This window comes from Euprymna scolopes, chromosome 7, assembly GCF_053919585.1.
Source record: "Euprymna scolopes isolate OS-2025 chromosome 7, ASM5391958v1, whole genome shotgun sequence".
NCBI classification, from domain to species: Eukaryota; Metazoa; Mollusca; class Cephalopoda; order Sepiida; family Sepiolidae; genus Euprymna; species Euprymna scolopes.
In genome coordinates this window covers 83989474-84017340 of record NC_136488.1, presented here as the reverse complement: position 1 = coordinate 84017340, position 27867 = coordinate 83989474, and the positions used below count along the sequence as shown (strand labels likewise).

The 27867-nt window shown below is 36.7% G+C and overlaps 2 protein-coding genes across 2 annotated transcripts in view; one reads left to right on the top strand and one right to left on the bottom strand.

Moving 5' to 3' along the window:
- Positions 1–1868, bottom strand: part of LOC145279818 (mRNA-capping enzyme-like) — an 83064-nt gene extending 81196 nt beyond the window's left edge. The window contains exon 1 of the mRNA XM_080131187.1: positions 1714–1868. The gene's annotated coding sequence lies outside the window, so the exon portion shown is untranslated. The remainder of the gene's footprint in view (positions 1–1713) is intronic.
- Positions 1869–21609: 19741 nt separating this feature from the next.
- The window catches only part of LOC145279816 (ATP-dependent RNA helicase DDX54-like), a 59743-nt gene continuing 53485 nt past the window's right edge, over positions 21610–27867 (top strand). The window contains exon 1 of the mRNA XM_080131185.1: positions 21610–22360. Within this exon, the coding sequence (XP_079987311.1) occupies positions 22310–22360 (51 nt within the window). The 5' untranslated portion in view covers positions 21610–22309. The remainder of the gene's footprint in view (positions 22361–27867) is intronic.

Sequence of the window (27867 nt, the reverse complement as noted above, 5' to 3'; positions counted from 1 at the left end):
AAAACAAACGAATTCGTTTGAATTTGCTAAAGAAAAAAAAAACATCTTCAATCATTTTCGCATATACATTTTCCTGGAAAATTATGTTATCCGAGAAATGACTTCATGTAATCAAAGTGGCCCTATTGAGGTTGACACCGGCTACCTGTCTGCTAGGCATCAACCGGAAATGAAATTTAGTACCAAATCCTAACTAAAACCAAATTTTTAAAGACTTTCAGGCTAATTATTTAGTATTTAGTATTTATAAAATGAAATCTGTAGTTGTCATCAAAAATAATTTTTTTTTTTTTTTTAATTATTGATGGTCAAAAACTTGAATGAAATTTTGAAAAATTGTATACTTAAATTAAATTAGGCACAAGGCCATTAAAAAAAAATGTGGGAGAGGGGGGGACGCCGATGGTCATCCTTCTCACTTTAAAATCTTCAATCACAATAATATTTTTTTTTAATGAAGCATTTTTATAGAATTACTCCGACCGCAATCTAGGTTTTTGTTTGTTTCTTTTTTTATAAATGATTTTTAGAAAAAAATAAAAGATGGCAAAACTGATTTTCTATTCGATTTATTTATTTATGTTCGTGTAAGATCTTAAAAAATATTGAAAAATAAAGGTTTCTCTCTTTCGTTAGCAGTATTTCTACGGTGTTATTTTTAACAGGCGTGAAAACTTAACACCATATGTAATTATTATACACGATTGTATACAATATCATTTTCAAGTTAAGTTCAGAAATCAGGCTTTTTTTTCAGTCTCTTGGAATTTATCAACTAAAAAAAATCTCTAGAAAAAAAAAAAAAAATGGTGCTAGTGTACTTACTGATCCGCGCTATTTTTTAAATCGTATTTCCAAGTTTAATTAAAGTTTTATGTTTTTTTTTTATTCAATTGTAAGGTTAAAGTATAGAATAGGTACAAAACACCCTCCCCATGTTAAGAATGGATTTTTAAATAACATTATTTCAGCACGGATCAGTAAGTGCACTGCACTAGTGCACTGCACTAGTACCAAAAAAATAAATAAATTACGTTTAGATAAGATATTAGTCAGATTTTATGTACCCCTTTTACGATTCAATATTATTTTACAAATTTTGCACAAGTACCCCCATTTTAATAAATTTTAAAATCAGGCTATCATTAATTAATGGCACACCATAGACGAGAAATTTCGTCTAATTTGAAAAGGTAATTTATTTGCGAACTAAGCGAGAAAGGGCAGAATTTCTAGCAGGCGAGGGTTTCATTTTAAAAGTAAAATATTGGATCTTGTCTAAATATATTACCTATGCTACATAGAAAAACGACTATATATATAACATTTCTTCGTCGTAATATTTTAACATGTGTCGCATCTTAGGGCGCTATCCTGATGGGGGAAAAAATACAGAGGTCTTGATACGTCGATTAGATTTAGGATACCAGATTTTACAAAATACCTCTAATATAAGTATATTGATAAAAGTACCGCAACAATCGCAACATGTACTCAAAAATATAATCTATATCAAGTGCGAGCAATTTTTTGTTTTTTTTTCAAACATCCACAAAAACAAAATCAAGAACTCCTAAAACTTGTGTTGTCAGAAAATGCAATAGATCGTGTTGTTCGCTTTCAAAACGCAAGGCCCGTCGATGGAATAGCAGGAATATGTTACGATATTTTTCTATAGATAGATACACAAAAGTACAAAGGTAAAGTTATTACCTATTTTTCCCGTTAGTACACATAATTATCCAAAGCGTACACAAGTTGCACGTTTTTTTAAAAAAAAATAGGTTCGTAGAAATTTTCTGACACGCTTTTCACATTTACTCCCGCTCGCTACAGTACCGACATCTAGTGATGGCGAAGAGAATAACTTTAGCCCAAGGGGAGGTAACTTTTAATTCAAATTTTGTTTCATTTTTTTTTTTTTTTTTTTTTTTTTTGTAATTTTGAAGATTAACTTTTTAATAACGAATTGATTTTTTAATATTCTAAATTTAAATTTATATTTGGATTAATAGTTAGGTAGTTTGTTAGTTATTTTTATTTTGGTTTTGATATTTTAATCTATTAACTTAATTATCAATTATTTATTTGCTGTACGTGTTTATTTATTCATTAATTTATTTGATTTTTCCCACGCATGACCAAAACAGTAAACACTCCTATGTTTTAAATTTTACTCAGCTGGGGTAGCAAGAACTACGCATTTAGTCAGTGTAAATCTGTAGACCATGAGACCCCGTGATAGGGAGATCTATCTCCAAACTTCCCTTTTGGACTTAAAGAACAATACTTAATTTTTTTTTTTTTTCCTAAAAAGAGCAGGAAAAGCATTGTGGATACATTTTCAGCCGCTCAGAAACTTTTGTTCTCCTGTTTTGTCATTCAGCCTTCATTTTCAATGAATGAGCGGGGTTTCGGACAAAGGAGGAAGAAAATGTTATATACTCGGTCAGCAGTTTTGTGCGAGCAGTAGCCAGAGATGACTAAATTTTCTTTCCATTCTATTCTTGTTGTCATGTCACTAATAAGGGTGGTGGAGGTAAACGTTTTCTTGTGCTGATGTTATCTGCATGATAGTCAGGGATTGGATTAACTCCCAAGGAGACCATTCTATCAGTAGGTGCATTATACTGGGGCTGCTGCATTGCCATTTGAGCGGACACAAGCTTGCAACAAAGTCTCGATTTCGTATTAGTTGGAACTGCTATGACTTTTCCTCTTCATTAGTCTATAAATGCCTTCCTTTCTCACTTTCTCCTTCATCTCTCTCTCTCTCTCTCTCTCTCTCTCTCTCTCTCTCTTCCCTCAGCTTTGTCCTAAACAATTCAGTTGATTTCCCCCACAACCTTTCCAACTTAACTATAAATAATTCCAACAACAACAACAAAAAAACCAAGAGAAACCCAGAACCACAATTTCCAACTTAGATCCCCACTACAAGGTCTCCTTTTCTAAAATTACGGGTTTACATTTCAACCTTCCAGAGGTTGGAATCCAATTATGGGAGACCAAACTTGACCTGTTGTTCCTGTATGAAATTAACATTTACTTAGCTGGTTCCTTAGCCAATTTCTCTATCAAACTTTGCATTCAAACCCGACCCTCAAGATCGTCATGGACATGGAATATGTTCCTAAATTAGAGATAACTTTCCCTGCAGCAAAGACATCTCTAAAGAAGACCTCAAACATCCGTACATGTGTTTTAGAGTAGCACTTACCACAGTAATGCATTTATATTAGTTATCTCTCTCTCCCATCATGATGGAGTAACTATCTTTGAGAGTACTGCTGAGCAAGTTGATCGTATTCTGTCTTCTTATCTCTCAGTCAACATTTATGTCTGTGGAGATTTCAATGTTTACAATATTGAATGGCTAATCCACTCAAACAAAACAGATGACAAAGGTAGGCTTTGATACAACGTTTCTGAATTTGACGTTGTGAAAATCACACTCAAGATGAGAACAGTAGTCTGATGAATAATAATACGAATAGGTTTTGATGTTTCTGAATTTTTGAGATGAGGATTGGTTATTTGTATTATTTGAATTTATCAGACTACTGTTCTCATCTTGAGTGTGATTTTTACACTGTTTCGGTCGATGTAACCTCCGTAACTTGTATCTTGCCGAACACGGGAATGTTTCTGTCGACCTCAGAAATTTGAACGGAATTACCCCCATGAAGTAAATAAAGGGTTCCACTTGAAATTCCGTCCAAATTCTCGAGTTGTATAGAAACATTCCAAGTTCGACAAGATACACCTGAAGGTTACATCGATGGAAATGTTGTGAAAATCACACTCAAGATGAGAACAGTAGTTCGATGAATCCAAATAATATGAAGGTAGGTTTTGTCATGAATTCTCTCCTGCTTATGACCTAACACAGATTGTTAACAAGCCCATTCAGTACCCGATGCTGACGAACAATTTGTAAGTCTTCTAGATCTTTTGCTAAAAACATGCCTTGAACTGTGCTCATCCTCAGTTCTATCTTTGCTAGAATCTTCTAGTCTTGGTTGCCTCAATAAATATAAAAACAAAGTAAAACAAAACTCCAAACATTCTTCTCCATCAAACAGTGTACCTCAATACTCGATACTCACTGACTAAATGGGACAGTTTCTGAACCTTCATATCGGAACTCTCCCTATGTTTAAAAAGAATGTGTCCACTATAGCATCTGACTTAACTGATTGGTTAATCATTGGCATAGACAGTTAAACACTCTCCAAGAAATTTCAACAGAAACTGAACAACCTGTAGCAGATGGATTTGCAACAAACATAAGCAGGAGCGAATTCTTGCAGCTGGAAATTTTGAAATACACTTCCTTCATGGCATGTCCAATCAGAAGCCAGCTCTCAGTCATGTGACCGAGTTTATAAAACCTGAAACTGGCAACACACTTTCTCCCGGTCCTGGATATGACCTTAAACTATATCCGATGGTGAGGCCCCAGCTTGCAGGCCTTAGGGAGTGTGGAGCCACCCTTTAATTGCCATTTCTCCCAGGTCCACTCTGACCCGGAGTGGTAGTACCTGTTAGGGTCCCAACTATGGGTTAAATAGAATATGACTTAAAAAACAAATACACTATATTAAAAAAGTGTTCTTCAAAATCACCAGATTTGGCATTAAATAACCTGAAAAGGGTTGATATGCCGTAAAACAAAACAACCAACCAACACTTTCTCCCTCTCCCTTTCCGGCTCTTGCTGACAGCACAAACCTCTGTTAGAGCACGACTTTGCCTGGGCACTTTGGCGCCCGGTTAACATGAATACAAACAAGCCAACATAGCTATATTCACGTGCAATACACACATGAACTCCCCCCCCCTTCTCATCTTACGACACTGTCTCTAATTTTATGCACCATAACTTTTTTTTTACAAAGGTATCATCACTTATCAAGGCCCAGCGACCACTCGAGGACAGGGGTTAAAGAGTGTACAGTGGTCAATAGGACAATATTATAGTAATCATTAGAAGTGTGAATCCACCACAACTTCAACACATTCACACATGCACATTTTTCTCTTTCAACAGTCCTGTCTAATCTTTAATCTACGTCTCCATAAAGAAACACTTTTAACGACTAACCCTTTCTCTATACAACCTGTTTCCTTATTCTTACTAACAAAGACAGCCAATAAAGTTGCTTTTAAATGTTAGAATGAGACTTCTTTTCTTGTCTTCATTTCTACAAATCAGTCATGGTACACCCATGAATGAGCTGTTGCCATTGCAGATAGAAAACACTATTAGTATTTATTTGCTTTCCCACCAAAAAAAAATGTGACACCACTATTTCAGTTACTGTAAACATAATAGATGTTATGGAGTTAAAGACACTTTTAGAACTGCCAGCAATCACTGCAAAAGAATACAAGAGTCATATGATCAATTCATCAAGTCCACAATAGACGAGCAGACGCTTGGCTCCCATGAGTTCCTATTTACAATGCCTCCCCATGGGACAGAATTAAACACCAGCGTCGTTTTTTAACGTGGAAAAAAGGAACCAAAATTAAAAATTATCTCAATCGTGAAGGATTTCTCCTTCACTGAGAGAGAACAAGAAATTGAAGGGCAGCATCTGAAGAACAGATACTACACTTTGATTTTGGCTCCTATGAGTTTTAGCAAATAACAAACAAGATCCTGAACATATGCATATCCTCTATCCCAACCATCATCAATAGCTTGAGGTGATTTTGCCAGCATCTGACAAAGCCAAACAAGAACTTTGTGTCAAAACAAGAACTTTGCATCAAACTCAACCCTGTGCGATCAAGATGAAAATAATCTGAGCAGCATCTTCATATCTGTATGTGATGTTACCACACTCATCAAGAATCTTGATACCAAAGCAACTGGTCCTAACAACATTCCAGTTATAGTACTCAAAAATCTGTAACTGTACCAGCACCTAATCTTAAAAACTGTTTAATCGATGCGTAAAGGAGAAATGTTTCCCAACAACCTTGGAAAACCTAATGAGTCTGCCCAGTATTTAAAATTACTGGAGATGGTCTTCAGCATCCCAGTACAGACCAATTAGTTTTCTGTATGTCATGAGTAAGTTGCTTAAATTCGTGTTAAATAGAAGAATTTCCAACCACCTCATTAAAAATAACCTACTTAGTGACAAGCAATATGGTTTCCATCCTGCAAGATCTACAGCTGATGTACTGACAGTAATTTCATGTAGGATCAGTAAATCTATCGACAGAGGTTTCCTCTCTGAGCAATAGCTTTTTACATATCAAAGGCATTTGACAGGATTTGACATAAAGGTCTACTTCACAAGATTCCAGCTATGGAATATCTGGAAATGTCTTTTCAATCATCAAATCCAAGTAGCCATTAATGAGCAGAAATCCGAACCTCAAAGCATCAATGTTGATGTGTTTCAAGGATCCATCCTGGACTGAACTCTCTTCTTGATCTTTTTAAATGATCTCTAAAATTACATTATAAGTTCACATACATATATGCAAACAACACTACCAGCTACCGCAACACTTCAAAGGTCAGCAACGATTAAGATCTCTCTGAGCCTCTCTCCTCTGACCTTGAGCATGTGGTGAAATGGGGCAAAAGATGTCTGGTTAATTTTATTGCGTCAAAAACCTAGCTTCTATCTTTTCACAACCAATGCTCTGATTCCTACATGGCCACAACTGATGTGAATGCCTCTCATCTCAACAAACTTCTAGGACTGACCTTCATTCCTAACCTGAAATAGAAAACTTACATCCAATCTGTTGCCAAGGTTGCTGGAAAAATGGTTCTAGAAGATATCTCACTCTGTACGTAATCATCTACCCGTACAAGAAGAAAATACATCCTAAAATGGAGTACTGTTTCCTCATCTGGGGAGGAGTTACTCAGAGCATCCTATCCTGTCTTGACAGAGTTTAAAACTGGCTTTGAAGCCTAGTAGGTAATGAACTCCTCTCTTCACTGGAACCTCTTTCCCACAGAAGAGACGTTGCAAGCTTGTCTCTGCTCTATTAATATTTTCATGGCAAATGCTCAGCTGAGCTTCATTTATGGTTCTCCCACCCCTGCCAAACTTTCACAAAAAGCATTCTTCTAGCTACAACTGCTATCAAGAATTTCCCCCACTCCCTATCCATACCTAAATCTAAATGCAAATTTCATGAACAAAGCTTCTTTCCTAGAACTGTCCGCCTGTGGAACTGTGTCCCACTGGCCTGCTTTCCAGCTGACTACAACATGCTCTTTTTCAAGTCCAATATAAACAAGTTCTGGTGACACTGTCCCTTTAAATAATAAAATTCTATCCAATTTCTACCACTAACGATCATTACACTGTTGTCTCAGTAACTACATACTGTGACGGTACCACGAGCCTGTTTCTTGACGAGAACCTCCCTGTACGGTACCAAGGTTGGAGTTCTCAGAGAAAATCCCAAGGCCGGGCACGCGTTTTAAGAAAAAGAAAAGTTTGACGGGTACCGACTGCAAATTATGCGGTCTCTATGGTACAGTGTCCAGGTTCAGACCAGAATCGTCGTGGAATATACTCGAGGCATTCACGGGCGGCAATGTAAGGCAAACAAAAGAGACACAAGTCGACACGGGTATGAGAGTTATTAAATCAACAATTTATTTAAACAAATTGAACCGGGTAAAATGTAACTACGAAAACAGAACATGCAACTGAAATCATAACTGAAATAACATGAAAAAAAAAAGAATAAAAGAATATATACATGCAGACAATGATTTGGGACAAGGAGAGGGGGGGTGAGTGATATTTCGATTGTCTTAGGAAGGTTCTTTTTGTTCTCTTCGATGAAAATCAACGAGATATGAGTGATACTCAGAGAGGGGGGGGGTCACACTGAAAGTCTCAAGATACAGAGATAGTTTTTCCCTCTTTCCTCTATTTTTTTTTTATTTTCTTTTCTTTCCCCCTTTTTTTTCTTCTTCCTTTTTTTCCTTTTTTTATAGTCAATAATATGTTACTTATGGGCCGATCAACAGGGGGGGGGGGGATTCAGCATTTAGGAAAAAAACCTTAGTTCGAGGGTTGCTTTTCTTTTCCCCATTTTTTTCTTTTTCTTTTTCCTTTTTTTTCATGGGGCATTCAACAGTTCACATAATTGATCGAGCAAAAACAATTTAGAAAGAGTTACTTAACTTCTTTTGTTGAGTCGACGTTCAATTCACCCGAAGCTTCTTTCCCTTTTATGAGGTGCTGGTTTGAAGGATCGATTCTCATAAATTCCAATCCATTTATGCTAAGGTGGATATATGTTATTCCTTATCAGCACGGCATGAATTCCAATCGATTAGTGCCAAGGTGGATATATGTTATTCCTTATCAGCACGGCGTGAATTCCAATCGATTAGTGCCAAGGTGGGTATATATTGTTCCTTTGTGGCACGATATGAGTCGACGAGATGTTTTTTTCTTTTTTTTCTTTTTTCACCATGCGAATCAACCGTGGTGTTTCCATTTTTCGAGCAGAATGCCCCCACACATGTTTCCGTGTCCACCGCCTTCGTCGAACTGCTTTGATTCTCCCGCGTTTTTCTTGTTGGTGACAGTTGAAGGTCATTGCGTGGGTGTAGAAATCTAGGTCGCTCGGCCAGCCTCATTTTGACTCCGTCTGCTAAGGATTGGGTGTGGGAAGGGGTGTCTGCTTAATTGATATATATGAAGGGTGTGAAAATGTTTCTCTTAACACCTTCCTCCATAAGAGAAAAAAAAAGAGAATTGTTCCTCTTTTTTTTTATATTTATATGTATTTAAAATAAAATTACTCGTATCAGACAAGAAAATAATATTTGAGATTAAGGACACCAACTTGTGTCACTCTAAAGAAATGATGTTCGTGGAGTTTCCATCACTTTTTCCTACAGCTATTTTATGAATTTTCCCCCCGCCCCTTTTCTTCCCTTTCTGTTTCGAATCTACGTGATAAGGCGTCCGCTATTACGTTATCCCGACCCCTTACGTGTCTGATGTCTAGGTCGAATTCCTGCAATATGAGACTCCAGGAGAGTACTCGCCGGTTTTTATTTTTCATTCTATTGACGTATATCAATGGGTTGTGGTCTGTGTATAGGATAGTCGGGCCATGCACCGAGGATACATAGACTTCAAAATGAGATAAACTCATCACTAACGCCAAAGCTTCCTTCTCTATTGTGGAGTAGGATTTTTGAAACTTGCTCAGTTTCTTTGAGTAGTAACTGACTGGGTGTAGTTGATCATCCTCCCCCATTTGTAACAGTACTGCTCCTATCCCGCTATTGCTGGCATCTACCGCCACACTGAAGGGTTTGTCAAACGATGGAGCCTTTAACACTGGCTCGCTGCTTAACATTAGCTTGATCTTCTCAGCTGCTTCTTGACATTCGGGTGTCCATTGAAATCGCTTGTGCTTTTTCAACAGCTCTGTCAGTGGCGCAGTGAGACATGCAAAATTCCTGCAGAACCGGCGGTAATACCCTGCCATGCCCAGGAATCTCCTTAAACTCCTAACATTTTTTGGTATGGGATAATTCTTTATCTCTTCTACTTTGGCCTTTGCTGGGGTGATCTTCCCATGGCCAACCACATGCCCTAGATATTTGACCTCGGCCTGGCAGAACTCTGTTTTAGCTAAGTTTATGGTTAATTTGGCCGTTCTTAACCTCTTAAATACTTTTTCAATTGTTTCGATATGTTCTGCCCATGTGTCATTGTAAATGACTATGTCATCGACATATGTATCTACGTTTTTAATCCCAGCAAGGCATGTGTTCATCAGTCTTACAAATGTTGCTTGGGAATTCTTCATCCCAAATGGCATTACGCGATATTGGTATGCTCCTTCTGGGGTTACAAACGCCGATATTTGCTTGGCTCTCTCGGTTAGAGGCACTGCCCAGTATCCCTTAAGAAGGTCGCATTTGGTGATGTATTTGGCATGTCCTATCTTATCTATACAGTCGTCTATTCGTGGCATAGGGTATGCGTCTGCCTTGGTTATCGCGTTCACTCTGCGATAATCTGTACAGAATCTCACTGTTCCGTCCGGTTTATCGACCAGCACGCACGGTGATGCCCATTCACTTTGACTGGGCTCTATTATCTCGTGTTCGAGCATGTAGTCTATCTCCGTTTCCATTATCTCTAATTTCTTCGGACTTATGCGATACGGATGTTGTTTAATTGGTTCGCTCTCCTTTAGCTCAACGTCGTGCACTATTGCTCTTGTGTGCGTAGGTGCGTCAGCAAATAGGTCGCTATATTCTGTTACCATTCCTTGTAACTTTTGCCCTTCTTTCGGCGGTAAGTGTGCAAGTTTGCACCCTAGGTTACTCATTATCTCCGAATTCTTTAACTTAATGGGTGGGTCCTTTTCTACAGGAAGATCTCTTTCGGGGTACTCATCACTTACAGCTTCATGGTGACACTGTGCTGTCAATATTGATTTTTCTCCCGCCCTCCTGAAATATTTTTTCATCATGTTCACATGACATACTTGAGTTTTGTTTCTACGCTTGGGGGTAGATATCTTATACTTTAGTGGGCTTATCTTTTCAGTAATTGTGTACGGTCCCTGATATTTCGACTTGAATGGTTGACCATTCAGGGGTATGAGTACTAACACTTCCTCTCCTTCTTCGAACTTTCTATCTACTGCCTTTTTATCGTATGTGGTCTTCATGACCCTCTGACTACTTTCTAGGTGGGTCTTAGCTAACTTCCGTGTTTCGGCTAAGGTTTGTCGCATTTTAGTGACGTAATCCGTCATGTTATTTGGCAAGGGTTCATCGCTGACCCATTTCTCTTTTATCATTTTTAATGGTCCTCGTACCTGATGACCGAAGACTAGATCGAAGGGACTGAACCCCAACGAGTCTTGGACGGCTTCTCGAGCTGCGAAAAGCACAAATGGGATCCCCTGATCCCATTCGGCATCGTGTTCCATACAATAGCCCCTGAGCATGGTTTTCAGGGTGGCGTGGAAGCGTTCCAGAGCCCCCTGCGATTGAGGGTGATAAGCACTGGATTTTATGTGGGTGATTCCCAGTTGCTCCGTAGCCTGCTCGAATAGCCTCGACGTAAAATTAGATCCTTGGTCTCTCTGTATGGTTCTGGGTAGCCCCATTTTAGTGAAAAAGTTTATCAGGGCATCTACCACCTTTTTCGTTGATATGTTGCGCAGTGGGATCGCCTCTGGAAACCTTGTGGACGCGCACATTATAGTTAATATAAATTTGTGTCCTGTTTTGGTTTTGGGTAGCGGTCCTACACAGTGCACTATTACCCTACTAAACGGTTCTTCCACTGCCGGTATAGGTTGGAGTGGGGCCGGGGGAATATTCTGGTTGGGTTTTCCAGTCTTTTGGCACGTCCCACAAGTTCTACAGAACGTTTTGACATCTCCCACGATTCCTGGCCAGTAGAAATGTCTGGTCAACTTTTCTAGGGTCTTGTTGACACCTAGGTGGCCCGCCAGTGGTATCTCATGTGCCACTTTCATGATATCCTCTCGATACATGTCGGGTACCATTACTTGTTCCCGCACAGTATCTCCCGACTCTCCCTTTGTCTTGGGGGCATTTCATTTCCTCATTAGTACGCCCCTATTGAGGAAATATTGACTTTTTGATTTGTTAGGATATTCTTCTCCAACCCGACAGAATAAGGGTTTTAGGTCGCCGTCATTCTGTTGCTCCTTGATCAGCACTTGTCGTGGCACGGGTAAACAAGGTTGGGGTGTTATCACCGGTCTCGGTTGCTTTTCCCCTGACGGCTTGTCTTCTACATTTCCCCTCTCTATCGCTCTACTTCTTGTGGTCACCCCTATGGGTTTCCCGTCTTGATATTTCGCGATGTCATTTCCTAGTATCATGGCTACCCCTGTCATTGGTAATTCGTCAATTACGCCTTCAGTTATTTCTCCTGAGCCCCAATCCGACACTAAGTGGACTTTAAATAGTGGAATCGTTATGGGTCTGTTTCTTATGCCCCTTATCGTGGTCGCTCTACCTGCGGCTCTTGTCGCTTCTTTAGGCATGCATCCTCTTTTCACTAGGGATTGGGATGCTCCCGTGTCCCTGATAATGTTAATGGGTTCCCCTTGACCTTCCTTATCTCGCGCGATATATCCTTTCGATATGAAGGGTTCGTACGTTTCATCTATTCCCTGAGATATCGCCCCTTGTGGTTTGGCTGGGGTATTCCGATTCATCTCCGTGAATCGTTTCGCCTGACACTTCGCAGCTACATGACCTGGCTTCCCACAGTTGAAGCATACTATAGGTCTCGCTTCCCGTCCCAGTACTGGTCGGTTGGTTGTGTTGAGGGGATTTCTGATGGGTACTCGTGGATTTTCGTACAGTGTCTTTACTGCACAATGTTCCCTGACCTGTGACTGCATGGGTCCCTGTAGTTTTGCCCTGCTTCTCTTGTGAGTAAATATGTATTCGTCGGCTGCCGTGGCTATATCGATTGCTGTTTCAGCCTTTTTGTCGGTCAGGTGTATCCTCATGTCATCGGGTATGCAGTTTTGAAATTCCTCAATTAACATGAGTTGTTTCAATTTGTTGAAGTTACCCTCTATGTTTTTGGCATTGCACCACCGATCAAAATAATTCTCTTTGAGTTTAACGAACTCTACGTAGGTTTGTCCCTCGCTTTTCTTTGAGTTTCTGAACTTCTGTTGATAAGCTTGTGGGACGAGTTCATAACTTTTAAGAATTGCTTCTTTTACTACCTCGTAATCGGCACAGTCTTCCGCTGGAAGTGCCGCATATGTCTTTTGGGCCTTACCGCTTAATGCCGTTTGTAACAGCATTGCCCAATACTCTTGTGGCCAGCCCATATTTAGGGCGGTTCTCTCGAAGTGTGCAAAGTAATCATCCGCCTCCTTTTCTACAAATTTTGGGACCAATCGCACTTGTTTAGTTATGTCGAATCTGTTTTGTCTGACTTGCTGTGGCTGGTGATCTATACTTAATTCGCTCATCCTAATCTCTTGCTCGATTCGAGCTTTTTCTACCTCGGCTTTCGCCATTATTCTGGCTTTCTCTAGTTCGACCTGATCAGGAGTCATGGTCGTTTTCTCCGCCGGTAAATCTTCCAGCACTTCTTCATCGAAGCGGTCATTGTCTACCATGTGCTCAGCTATTATTCTCATTAACTGGCTTTTTCTCATAGCTCCCCTAACCTCTAGGTCTAATTTCTTTCCTATTACTGTTAGATCATCTTTTTTTAATCTATATAATTTATCTGGGGATGGATTTTTAAGGAATTCGTCGGTGTCCGTCATTTTGCCTTACCGTCCGTGTATAATGCACAAGTACGTTCACGCGGATTTTTTTTTTTTTTTATTCAAGCAAGGAAATTACACTTGCTTGGTGTATAACTGATCTCCGGAGAGCCCCCATGTGACGGTACCACGAGCCTGTTTCTTGACGAGAACCTCCCTGTACGGTACCAAGGTTGGAGTTCTCAGAGAAAATCCCAAGGCCGGGCACGCGTTTTAAGAAAAAGAAAAGTTTAACGGGTACCAACTGCAAATTATGCGGTCTCTATGGTACAGTGTCCAGGTTCAGACCAGAATCGTCGTGGAATATGCTCGAGGCATTCACGGGCGGCAATGTAAGGCAAACAAAAGAGACACAAGTCGACACGGGTATGAGAGTTATTAAATCAACAATTTATTTAAACAAATTGAACCAGGTAAAATGTAACTACGAAAACAGAACATGCAACTGAAATCATAACTGAAATAACATGAAAAAAAAAAAGAATAAAAGAATATATACATGCAGACAATGATTTGGGACAAGGAGGGGGGGGGTGAGTGATATTTCGATTGTCTTAGGAAGGTTCTTTTTGTTCTCTTCGATGAGAATCAACGAGATATGAGTGATACTCAGAGAGGGGGGGGTCACACTGAAAGTCTCAAGATATAGAGATAGTTTTTCCCTCTTTCCTCTATTTTTTTTTTATTTTCTTTTCTTTCCCCCTTTTTTTTCTTCTTCCTTTTTTTCCTTTTTTTATAGTCAATGATATGTTACTTATGGGCCGATCAACAGGGGGGGGATTCAGCATTTAGGAAAAAACCTTAGTTCGAGGGTTGCTTTTCTTTTCCCCATTTTTTTCTTTTTCTTTTTCCTTTTTTTTTCATGGGGCATTCAACAGTTCACATAATTGATCGAGCAAAAACAATTTAGAAAGAGTTACTTAACTTCTTTTGTTGAGTCGACGTTCAATTCACCCGAAGCTTCTTTCCCTTTTATGAGGTGCTGGTTTGAAGGATCGATTCTCGTAAATTCCAATCCATTTATGCTAAGGTGGATATATGTTATTCCTTATCAGCACGGCATGAATTCCAATCGATTAGTGCCAAGGTGGATATATGTTATTCCTTATCAGCACGGCGTGAATTCCAATCGATTAGTGCCAAGGTGGGTATATATTGTTCCTTTGTGGCACGATGCGAGTCGCCAAGATGTTTTTTTCTTTTTTTTTTTTTTTTCACCATGCGAATCAACCGTGGTGTTTCCATTTTTCGAGCAGAATGCCCCCACACATGTTTCCGTGTCCACCGCCTTCGTCGAACTGCTTTGATTCTCCCGCGTTTTTCTTGTTGGCGACAGTTGAAGGTCATTGCGTGGGTGTAGAAATCTAGGTCGCTCGGCCAGCCTCATTTTGACTCCGTCTGCTAAGGATTGGGTGTGGGAAGGGGTGTCTGCTTAATTGATATATATGAAGGGTGTGAAAATGTTTCTCTTAACAATACACTCATTAACCCTTGTCCTCAGTTAGCGTTTGGGACTTGATAATTGATGATTCTCTTGTAAAAAAAAAAATGGTCTCTATTGAAATGTAACATTTAGACAATTTAGTTACCTTTCTCCTAGAAGTTAGATAATAATGGGGAAGTGGGTAACCTGTCACGGAAAGAAAATATCAAATTCCAAATATCACATAAATTTATCAAGTGATTTTATTTTTATGAAGAAAATCATTTTAAGCAAATTTCAATTTTTCCAATGCACCTCTCCCCATGTTAAGAATATCTTTCTAAAATCTCACAAGTTTTAATTATTTGCAGTTCATTCGTTCAGACTTTTCAAGATGGGTTTGTGAGACTGTCTCTACTAGTTCAGCCATAAATTTGATTTTCTTAGTTAAAAACATAACTATTTGGATCAATTTACATGATTTTTGGTGCATGATATTTTCTTTCTATCACAGATACTTACATCATACTGATTTTCCTTTAGTTTCGCTTTTTAATATGGGGGAATTCTGAACAAGCACCTTTTTTATATTCTAAATTTGAATTCATATTTTGATTAATAGTCAGTGATTTATTTCTGGAATTTATTTATAAGAATGATCTCTGTTAAAATGAAACACTTAGGTAATTTATTTACCTATCCTTTAGAATTTAGCTAAAAATGGCACAAATGGATAAATAGGGGAAAATGGCATATATGGGGACTAGAAGACAAAAGTACACTGCAGTAAATTAAAGTACACTCCTAACCAAGTGTTAACTCATCGACTACCAAATATAAAAAGGTTTAAAAACGTTGATGCATAGCCAGGCACCACACATTCTTCCAGTCAAAAAGAAAAGTACTTATAAAATTAATTATTGGCTAGAGTCAATAAAAAGTTTTCACAGCAACAATAATAATATGGACAGTCTAGCAGTCGAAAGTTGCTACAATAACAGTCAGGAGCGAATTCTCGTGGCTAGAGATTTGAAATCCATTTTCTCTCTGGCTTGTCCAATCACAAGCCAGCTCTCAATCACGTGACCGAGTACATAAAAGGTAAAATCGCAAACCCTCTTTCTCTTTCTCCCTGGCTTTCGCTGGCAGCAGACATTCATCTGGCCCTTTGGCCTCAAGCTAACATGAGTATCACAAGCCGATATGGCTATCGTTAAAACTTGCTTCCACGTGCATTTCACAGATGTACTCTTTCCTGCCACAAGACACTAACCCTTTGCCCATCTCTACTATCGGACGCACGCTACGCTCCTACAACACGTAAACACATTGAACACTTTTCTCTCTCTTTCAACAGGCTTGCTAAATATCTAATCTATGTTTCCACTTCAGAAACTCTTTTCTGACTACTGTAGATACAAGCACACACAAACACTGAACTCATTTCTCTCATGTACACGCTGCTAACGAAGATAACAAATAAAGTAGTTTATTAAATGTTGAAATGAGACTTCTTTTCATTGTCTTCATTAACAACTAAAACAGTTAATGCTTTTTCGAGCCTACAGGCGGATATAAAAACTTAGAGCTTTCTTGGTGAACCCAAAGGAAAAGAGAGAGAGAAAAAAAAAGAAAAACAAAGAAATCAGTATAGAGAAAAATCCACCCTTACTGTAAGAGCTGAATACACTCTCATCAAACTTACACTCAAATACCAGAAGGAAGATATTATCTTAAAAAAAAAAAAAAAAAAAAAAAAAAAAGTACATTTTTTTCATCTTTTTTTACACAAGAATCACCACTTGTCAAGGTCCAGAGGCCACTCTAGGATAAGGGTTAATGGGTATACATTGATTAATGTGATTATAGCGTAGTAAACATAAATAGTGGGAATTTTGTCAATTGGATTATTTAGGGGGACGGTTCATCAAGAACTTGTTTACATTGGACTTGAAGACAATCAGATTGTAGTCAGCTGGAGAGCAGGCAATCAGAAGAGAGTTCCACAGGCGTGCAGTTCTCAGAAAGAAGCTTTGTTCATGGAATCTGCATTTAGGTTTAGGCACAGATAAAGAGTGTGGGAAATTATTGATAGTGGTTAGACGAGTGTTTTTCGTAAAAGTTTGGCAAGGGGGGGGGCATAGATTGAAGCTCAGTCCTTTTCTTCTTTCATTTCCTCAATGAACTATTCAATTTGGACATCCTCCTTCGAAGCTACTATTTTGTTATATATAAAGTTTACTGAATCCATTTATCAGTTTGGCCTTTATCTACATGGAAGTTGACTGATTGTGTGTTTTAATATTAAATTAAATGGTCCATAAAAGGTGCTATCAATGGTGACTCCAACCCTCCAACCCTCCAACCCTCCAACCATTCTGAAGATGTTTTCCCAAAAAAAAAATGGAATTGTGAATTCCAATTTCGGCAGTTGGCATATGTTTATTTTTATTTTTTAAGGAAAAAAAGGAAAAGAAAAAAAATTAATTTTACAGATATTGTTTACGATAAGCATTGAATTTTACATGCCATCAGCTCAAAACAATTCACATTTCGCCAGATGAGGATTTAAAAATATAATAATAATAATAATAATAATAATAATAATAATAATAATAAATAAATAAATAAATAAATAAATAAATTGCCTCAGTATAGAAGGACTTGTAAACACTGTTCTATGCATGTTTGTATTATATTTATAGATTTTAACTATTCAACGTTTCTAAACTTAACCTATTAAAATCTACTACAATGGAGTCATCAGTAAAAATCCCAGAATTTATGTTGATGAGTGATTCACATATGTGAAGCCCAATTCAAGCTGAGGAACAAATCAAAGGAAACTACCAAATTTCTATCATGTCTTCTCAAACCTTCCTCCTGACTTAATTTCAAACCTACCCACTACAACAAAAGCGACACAGAAATGAAAGAGGCAGTGATAAATATGCACAAAAATCAAAACCCGAGTTATTCAACAGACTGATTGGTGCCACAACAATAGCTAGGAAGCCATCAACATATTTACATGCTCTGATGGCAACTGATAATAAAATAGGAGTGGGAGGGGAAATTGTATGCCCCACATATTTACCAGATACTACCTACTGAAATAACTCCAGCTGTAGCAGTGGTTAAAAACTCCAAATGCTCGACTGAACTCCAATCTATACCCTCCCCTTTGCCAAACTTTCACAAAAAACACTTGACTAGCTACGACCATTATATACGATTTCCCCCACTCTCTATCTGTGCTTAAATCTAAACACAGATTACATGAACAAAGCTTCTTCCTCAGAACTGCTAATCTGTGGAACACAGTTCTGCTGGCCTGTTTCCAGTTGAATACAACATGGTTACCTCCAAATTCAATGTAAACAAGTTGTTCTTATTGAACCGTCCGCATAACTAATCAAATTCTACTGGATTTACACCATGAATGATTACTACACTACCACTTTACATTCATTAACCCTTATTCTCAAGTGGCTTTCAGGCCTTGATAAAGTGGTAACTTCTAAGTAGAAAATAAAAACTCTTCAGTATATGAATTGGGTATCTTGGCAGATGAAATAATACCATTTTTGGTACAAAAAGATGTAGATAATATTATTACATCACCACCATCACCAAGAGCCAATAGGCACACAGCCTCCACCAGTGCTGCCCTAATGACATAAAGACTTTTTATGAGGACCAAAGACCACAAGTACGTCATGGACACCTTTATTTTGCCGAAAGCAAAAGCAAGCGATAATTATGCATTATTTTATAGATGAGAATGATTGTAATAATATTTTGTTTAATTATGTGTAACAATATATAGAAATTTTTAATTAAGTTATTGCAACAATTATATGCCTGTTACCTTATCGAAAACGCATCCATGTTTAATTCCTTAACGGTAAACTGCGTTGTATTGCTTGCAGTATAGTTTTAAAATACGACATTTGGAAGAATATTTATGTTGTGATGATTCCAGTTATTATTTTATATTCATATTACATGCCAGAAAACTATTAAATCTCCTTGTGTTTTAACTATTCAATGTAAAATACATATAAAGGTTTCATTAGTAATCTTTTCTCTTGATCAAATAATTAAAATTTTCTAGCAGTGCAAGAGGCCACAAAAATCAAAGTGCAAAATAATGCCCATCTCAAGATAATCCTCATTTACCAGACAACCTAACTCACAAGCTTCAGGAAACCTATAATGCAAATTATGATAGCAACTGACAATTTGCAACTATTTAAGGTTGCTACTAAACTTGGACAATGAACAATAAACTTTATTATAGATACAAGTGGCTCTGTGACAATACTACCACATAGTATGGCACCTAACCTAACTATTAATTCCATACCTGTGCACCTTTTAACAGCAAATTTAGAAACCATAAAATGTTTTGGAGAAAATACATTTAGACTTTATTATTCCAGGCCTACACCGTTCATACTGCTGTAATCACATGCATCATCAATTTTCAGACTTCTTTCATCACTGTGGCCTCATCCGGGGCTGCAATAATGGAAGATTGATGGATGAGACAGCACGCCATTATGAACACAGGGGACAGGTCACATCTGAAGATACATCCTCAACAGAGTTCGAGAGTCTGGGTCAATTCTGAGTAGGGGATGATCTTGCATATGTCAGTTTGAGGTATGGTTCTGGGTAGTTCTAGGAGATCCCCCCCCCATGTTGTTGCCTCCTATCTTTCAGGTGGAGTAAGATTATTGCTAACTGCCAAAACATCTTAGCCCTCGGCATTCTGGCTCTCTTTATGACTTGACACTCCTAATAAAACTGGATGTTTAATACTGGAGTGCATTAACCCGTGTGACAGAAATCAACACACTTACTTTCTTTCTGCATATATCATTGAACTAAACCAATCAGATCTCATCAAAGCATTGTACCTCCAACAGTCACCAATGAATTATAAAAGGAGTGCCCATTTTTACTCTTGGTTCATTCAGGGCCTTTACCCTCTTGCCCCCCCCCCAATGCTGGATGCTATCTCCTTCCTGACCACATCTCACCTTACTGACCTTTGTCAGACATTACAACAACCTTTTCTCTAGCTCTGATTCCTATACAAATACCTGACCCAGCCTGCTTCTCCAGCTCACTTCCTGCTTCTGAACCAACTCTTTCCTGCAGCATCTTCTCTTGTTCACTCTATGCAATACCTGCTCTGGCTCATTCCGCCAAGCTCCTTCCAGTAGCTTCCTTTATGGAGCACCTGTTCCAGCTTCTACTCCAGCCTGCCTCTTCAGTTCCTGCTCCTTCTTGTAATGTAATGCCAGCTCCAGCTCCTTCCAGCGGCAACTCCTTCAGTTCCAGTGCCCATTGATACTGAGTTCCCTTTCCAGCTGTATTATAGATAAATAAATTCACAGCACCTTTTGTCATTAATGCTGTAATTCACAGTACCTCTAAACTTCACTGTGTTCTCTCAGCTTCAAATAATATGTTATGTGTACAGCTCAAATTCCTCAAGTCTTCAAATGGCTTGCTTATATGTAGTCCATCTAATTTGCTTATGATCAGGGAGAATTCAAGTTAGTTTAAGTATTTTGCACTCATTACAATCTCCCCTATATCAGTGCCCTTCGCCGTCCTAACTTATTTTTTCTTGTCAGTTCAGCCATTGACTATATCCACATGGACCATACCTACCTGAGGCATTTCATTATACCTCACGAATAGACATTTCCATCCCTATGTTACCCATGTGACGTCATCCCATACTGTCCAGGTTCCTGTTTCTCTGTTCCTGTTACTGTGGCTTTTCCTGCTGTCCAGGTACCAGAATGTTTGTTCCTGTTGCCCCAGTCTTTCCTGATGTCCAGTTCCCTCATTTCTGTTCTTCTAGCCTCTACTACTCTCCAGATACATGATTCCCAATCCTTCCAGCCTTCCTGATACATCATCAATCATCTTTCTCCAGTTCTACTGCATGATTAAGTTTTGTACTTATGATGCAATAAACGCAACCTCTATTTTACAATTTTTCATCTGCGTTTGTCCTCTCTTTTTTGCCCTTGACACAGTTTTTGCCTACGTCTGTTTTCTTAATTTTAAGACTGATCACCCTGATGACCAGAGTAGTGGTGCTATCCAAGTGTTGTACTGGCATTTTCCCAGTATCAAAACTCTTCTCTACGTATGGAACATTTATTTAACACTATGTTGACTTCTTAAGCTTTTGCCTTTGGCTATAGTCATAGATGTATTGTTTTACTAACACTCTTCTCTTTCATTTCTCTCTTTATACATACGTTAACAAAGGCAGGTCAATAAAGTTGTTTTAAATGTTAGAACATGACTTTGTCTTTATATTTTACAGGTGCTTTTTGATCTTAATAAATGGTGACTCATTAGTAAAAATCTGTTCAAGGTATGTCTCATTTTTATGAACCAATCATGGGACAAGTATCCGTTCTGATACTATACTTCATCCTTTTCTGTCTTGAGTCACTTTCCAGACTGAGGCAATTTATATTTTCGTCTCAATCCAAAATGCCTTTTTAGGGAGCTGTTTATTTATTTATTTTTTTTTTTTTTCACATTAAAACCAAAATTATGTTTAACTCTGTATTCGAGGCAAGTATATAGAGCAAAATAATAATTAAACACAAATTTTCAAAGGGACATAATTGTTGTGTACTGGTGAGTGGAGAATTACGATAATGTTTTAAAACTCACAACACACTTAAGAATATAAACGGTACTTGTTAAGTTTAATCAAGACATTAAAAAAAAAATGAAAATATGAAAAAAAAAAAAAAAAATTATATTGTACATACCCGTTATGGAATTAAGTTCTCATTAAAAAAAAAACTCACTTACTTTTATTCAACTATTTTTTTTTTTTTTTTTTTTTTTTACAGAGGAAAATCAAATTTTAATGGGTCTCGCGGCCATCTTGCCTATTTCGCGAACGAGGGGGGGGGTGCCTTTCAACGAAAAAGGGATTAACAAAGGACAAAATGAAAAGGGTTAAAAAAAAAAAAAAAAGGACAGAGAAACTCTGTAATATAAGCGAAAAAAAAAACTAAAATATTTTACATATTTTTTTCTGCCTATGTTTCAAAATAATCTCATTAAATTTTGATGAATTTTAAGCGGTGATGGAGTTAACTCCCTCCGCACTTGCCTCCACCTCGTCCGCGAAATAGGCAAGGCTGGGAAATTTTGATTTTCCTCTGTAAAAAAAAAAAAAAGAAAATACTTGTGAAATTTTTTATGAAAACTTAATTTCGTACAATATAATTTTTTGCAATATTTCAATTTTTTTAATGTCTTGATTAAACTAAACAAGTACCATATAAACATTTTAAGCATTTTTTTGTTTTTTAATCATAAACGTAGGTTTAAACTATTTAAATTGAATTCAAATTTTCTTTATTTACATTTTCTTGTTTTGTAAAGTTAATTTGACAACATGCGTGAACCCGGAAGTCTATGGGAAGGAAACTTTTTTGCCACGACACCGTTTCCTTCCCACATACACGTGGGTAACTTATCTTTTGCTAGGAGGATTGAATAATTTACAAAATAGAAATGGGTCCCAAATCGCGATCCATGCGAACTAAAAAGGACAATGAAGATTCCGTAAGTATTTTGTTTGATTAATAACTTTTATTTGTATAAAATTTTACCTTGATTTGTTCTGGGCTTGTTTTTATGACCGGAAAACTTGAGTACGAAATAAGGAAATTTCAGTTTTCCAAGGAAATTATATTTTCAAAAACGTTATTTTTATTTATTTTTTTATTAAAACCTATTATTCAGATATTTTCTAGAGTCGTGGCATCCTTGTAAAGTACTTTTTATCATTTATAAAAAAAAAATTTGCCTAAACATAATACGATGAAAATTGTTTAAAGGCGACAAATATTGTTTTATCTTATCAAATATTGGTAAATGAGTAACTATTTCTAGTTAAAACATTTGCAATCTAAACACACGCTTGAAATGTGTTCATATGTAGAAATAATCACCATTACTTTGATTTCCGTTTGTATGATGACTCCATTTGTTTTTCTAGCGATTATTTTAGCATATGTAGATATTTCAAGACAAGCGTTTTCTTTGATGATTACTAATAGATTTTAACTCGAGTGATTCCTCCTTTTTTTACTAATATATTTAAAAGCAAAATAAAACGGTGCTTGTCCAGAGTTTAGTTTTCCATATATAAAAAAAAAAAAAAGAAAAATCTGTGATGATGCATGCACGTACCCTTGACGTAAAGAAAATATCGTATTTCTAAAAATAAATCACGTAAATTGATTAGTAGTTTTTTTATTCGGTTAAAGCCAAGTTTTGTGTGTCTTTGTTTACTTCCTTTGTCAACTGATCTTCCTCCTTCACTATGAATCTCCTGGAGAAGTCTCTTCTGATTAATGTCTGCCAGTTTAAAAATATTTTGTTATTCTGAAAAAAAAAAAAAAAAAAAAAAGCCAAATTCGTTTGCTTATTTTAAAACTAGTAAATATTAATCAGAAACAAACTTTTCCACTGCATTCATCGCTAAGCAGAACTTAAATTTAACATTTGATTTTATAAAGAAAATAATTTTTAAGTGATTAATGGGAATTCTACTGTATTATTTAATTAAAAAACAAACCTCTGGCAAGTTTGAATTATATAGAGTTATCTCCCCTGTTCCTTGCGATTGTTCATAATAATAGTGCTCCTTATTTAGCAATAAAATTTGATTTTTCTTATTTAAAAATATAACTATTTCATCAATTTACGTAACTTTGGGAATGTAATATTTTCTTTTCTGAATTTTGGAGATGAGGATTGATAATGCATATTATTGGGCTTATTCGGACTACTGTTCTCATCTTGAGTTATGTTCATGTCAATGTAACCAATGTAAGGTGTATTTTGTTGAACTGGTACTGGTACTCTGCACAGAATTTCGAACAGAACTCTTGGTGCTAGTGCACTTTTTGATCCATACTATTTTGATATCTGTTTTTATTAAATTGTAAAGTTAAAGTACAGAATATCTACAAAATACCCTCCCCATGTTAAGAGTGATCTTCTAAATAATGTTATTATTTCAGCATGGATCAATAAGTGCACTAGTACCAAACTCTTTATTTAATCTATGAGTGTATGCTCTCATTTCATCATTGATGACTGGGAAGGAGTCCCAAGTAATTAATTGTATTTTTAATGTTGCCCATACTGAGGTTTGAACCTTCAACCTAATCAAGTACTAGTGGAAAATTCTAGTATGAATTTTAGGAGTCTTAAACCTATTTTTGCTTTAGATGTTCAATCTTATCACTATACATCACTATTTATTACTACAGATTACTATATTATTATTATGACACAAAACCAGAATATATCTGAAGACCCTACCCCTCACCCCAAAAACAAACTATGGTTGTTAGCCCTGCAGGCATTGGTGGCTGTGGCCAAAATGAAATCCTCTGGCTTCTATCGGCGGATATTGTTAGGCAATGGCAGCTAGCGGAAGCCACTGGCTGTCATTGTCAGCACTGGGGAAGGGAGGGGTCTAGGGTGATTACTGGTGGGTACTGATTGCTTTTGAAAATGGCAGTCATGATCAGTGTCAGCCTTCATTGGACTTAACTGAAATCATCTGTTCAACTGTCAGGTATTGTTGGGCATTGGCATCCACTAGCTGTCACTGGATGCCTGTCAGTTCAGTAAGATTGTAGGTTCTTAGCATTCACTTTTGGCCATGACTAGGATTGGCCTCCATTCGACTGCTCTGAAATTAAATTATCTGTCTTCAATGGCAAGCACTGATTATCATCGCCGCTTTTAGGTGGTTACTTGCACTTGGTCATTCTTGGTCACTATCGATCATGTCTAGTGTCATACTCCATTGGACCGCTCTGAAATGAAATGGCCCATCTTCAATATTCATGCACTGTTATCTATTGTATGGTACTGTGATTTAGTGGTGAGCACTGTTGGTTACAATAGTGATTGACGGTGATTTTCAGTTGGTTACAGTCACTGTACAGAGCTGAGTACTGCCGGGCAAATCGTCTGTCTTCAATTGTTGGGTACTGTCATCAAATGGTGGACACTATCATCCACTCATCAATCATTGCTCTTTTAAGTTGGTTCCTGTCACCTCAAGGCACTGGCAGGCATTATGTGGCATTGGCTGCTGTTTCAAGGTGGTTTACTCATGGTCACTGATAGGCAGTGGTTGCCTTAAGAACGGTTGTTCAGTGACCATAATCGTTGTTCAAAGACAGTCATAATCAGTGTTGCCTTTTGTTCCAAGCCTGGCCAAAGCAAGGAGCACCCTATTCTAATTTCTACAAAATTCTAATTTGCTGCGTCGGCATAGATATGGTTTTGTATTTATGCAGAATACAGACCATGCTATTTTTTAGCTTTGATATTCAAAATACAGTATTTTACCCAGTATCGTTTTTGTAAGAAAATGTTGGTTGGAACTTTATAAAAGTTACAAAAACCTGTTGTTATTTTAGTATATTCCGTATTCTGCATAAGTACACATTTGTGAAGTGATAAGTGGCAATGACTGCTACAATATTGTTTTATGTAATTATTAGGTGAAAATACAAATTGAATTAAAAATATGATAAGAATGTTTTGTTAAGTTAAAATATTCTAAAGCCACACTGAAAAGTTTTTTTCCTTAGGGTCAGCTTTTAAAAGGTGGATTTATTTAAGTTCAATTTCTGTAGAAGCACCTCCTTCCTTTTTAATCTGTCCCAGAAAAGACTACTTGCATCAAATTTAACGAGACTATTCTGTTTAACTGTAAACGTACAGTAACCTTAATTGAAGTTTATATTTATTTAGTAAAATGTCAATCTTATTAGCATTACAAGCATATGCTGTATTTTCGTGGACATCAGCAATATTACATACCTAATGTGCTTCAACAAGTCATATCTTTTTTATTTGTGGGTCAATTTAAATAGAATTACATTGCTGGAAAAAGAATAGAATAAGCATTCCAATGATGTTAATTCATTTTTATTTTATGTGTTTAATGTTTTTACACTCCAAGTTTAAAAAAAAAAAAAAAAAAAAAAACTTGACAGCAAAAAGGGAAACTGTTTTTTCAATGTTTACATTTCATACGTTATGTTTGGATACACATGCGCGGGGTTAAATTTGATTGGATATGGCTGACATTTTACAGGCTATATAAACATAGAAGTCCATCTCTACTGGACTTTGATTTATATTTTTACGATCACAGAAAGCAAAGTTACGACCGAGCAAAGTTGGCAAAGAATATTTCAAAATTGATACGATAAATCTGTATATATCATCCATTTTCATATAGATAATAGTTCCAGAATTATTTTCATGTATAATATGTAAATATTTGATAATTATTAATTGTGCGGAAATTTCTTTAAAATGTTATCTTTGATAAAAATTATAGAATATAGAATTTAGCGGGAAAACGGCTTGTTATGCAGTAATGCGCTGACCATCACTGAGCTGCCTACAGTCAGCATATTAACGAGTTCGTATTCTCTTAAAAATAGAAAACTGGTTTTTCTGCTTTCAAAACGAAAGCAGAAAAAAAAGTTTCAGTTTTTGTTCTGAGTTTATCAATTTAAAAAATTTTCAAGTTTTTCAAATTTGATTTCCAAACAATACTAATTTGTTGTTTTTAACACTTTTAGTACACATGCACTAAAAGCGTTAAAAAAACAACAAAATGTACTAAGTGCATGCGTTTCTGTTATCATGGTAAATAATTTATAACTTCTTACATGTACTTAAGGTAGAATTGTGTTTTTTTAGTATTTAAAAAACAAAAAACACAAATATATAACAAATAAAAGGTAATTGTGCACTTATGCTACCATGCTGAAATGATAATGTTATTATTTAGAAACCCATTCTTAACATGGGGAAGGAAGGGTGTTTTGTTAACTATTCCATACTTTCACCTAACAATTAAATAAAATATATCGTGAAACTTGAATTTATTTTTAACTTATTGTCAAGATCATTTTTTTTTTTTGGATCTGTAAAACCTGTTTTGTTTTTTTTTTAACTGAGGATGTCTAAATAATAATAATTAGGTGGTTCGATAAAGAATTTCATTGTGATGCATTTTATAAATTTTTACCTTGTTTCCACCTTAACATTTTTCTTTAAAATGACTACCTCGTGAGGTTTTTGGGTGTGCTGAAAACGAATATCGCATTTAAATTTTCCGCAAATAAGTAGCTTTCCGGATATTAAGCAATGTCATTTCTTATGTTATTGCTTGTGGCCGTCTTGGTATGTGCGTTTGCGCATAGTTTCCCAGGGTTATTTTTCAGCATACTCTAAAACCTATTAAAGTAGTTATTTTAAATGTTAAGGTGGAAACAAGGTAAAAAATTACCGTTTTATTTCTTTGTTTACATAGTTGAATGTTCAGTAAAACAACAGAATAGAAATGACAAAAATTACTATCAACTGGTGAATATATAGTTGTTGCTTGTCAGGATTCCTGGTACTGTGAAAGCTCCATCAAGGATTCATGTAGAGTACGATTTATGGCTATATCTCACAAAATAGGGGTCAGATAGAGAGGATTTACAAAATTGAAAATTGGACTAGTCCCAAAATGCATAAATTCTGGTCGACTATGAGAATTTCCATCTTTTACAGAAATCCAAAATCTATATGAAATATTTTCTTCGATTCATTTCTGAGATTAATTCATATCTACTCAACTATTTTTTCTTTGAGGGGAGTAGTAAATACTGGCCATGAATGCTCATTAGGCAGTCAATGGCTACACCCCAGATTAAACTCTCCTTTGATAAGGAGGCAGGAAAATGCCTTATGTCAATAAAGCTATATTTAAATACCACTATAATACTTAGTTTTGTTCATGAATAGACACCCACTGTATGATACCATGCACAGGTTTTAAAAAAATTGAAATTTGTACATCTGAATTTATAATTCATGGCTTATGGTAAAGAGATACATCAGATTTGACTGCATAATCAGAAAGGGCACACAATTTTACATGAGAGTACCAGGTTTCATGAGAATAGCTTGAAAAATAAATAAATGGTGGCGAAATTACCGAATTTCTTGAAATGTTAAGGTCCGTAATTTAA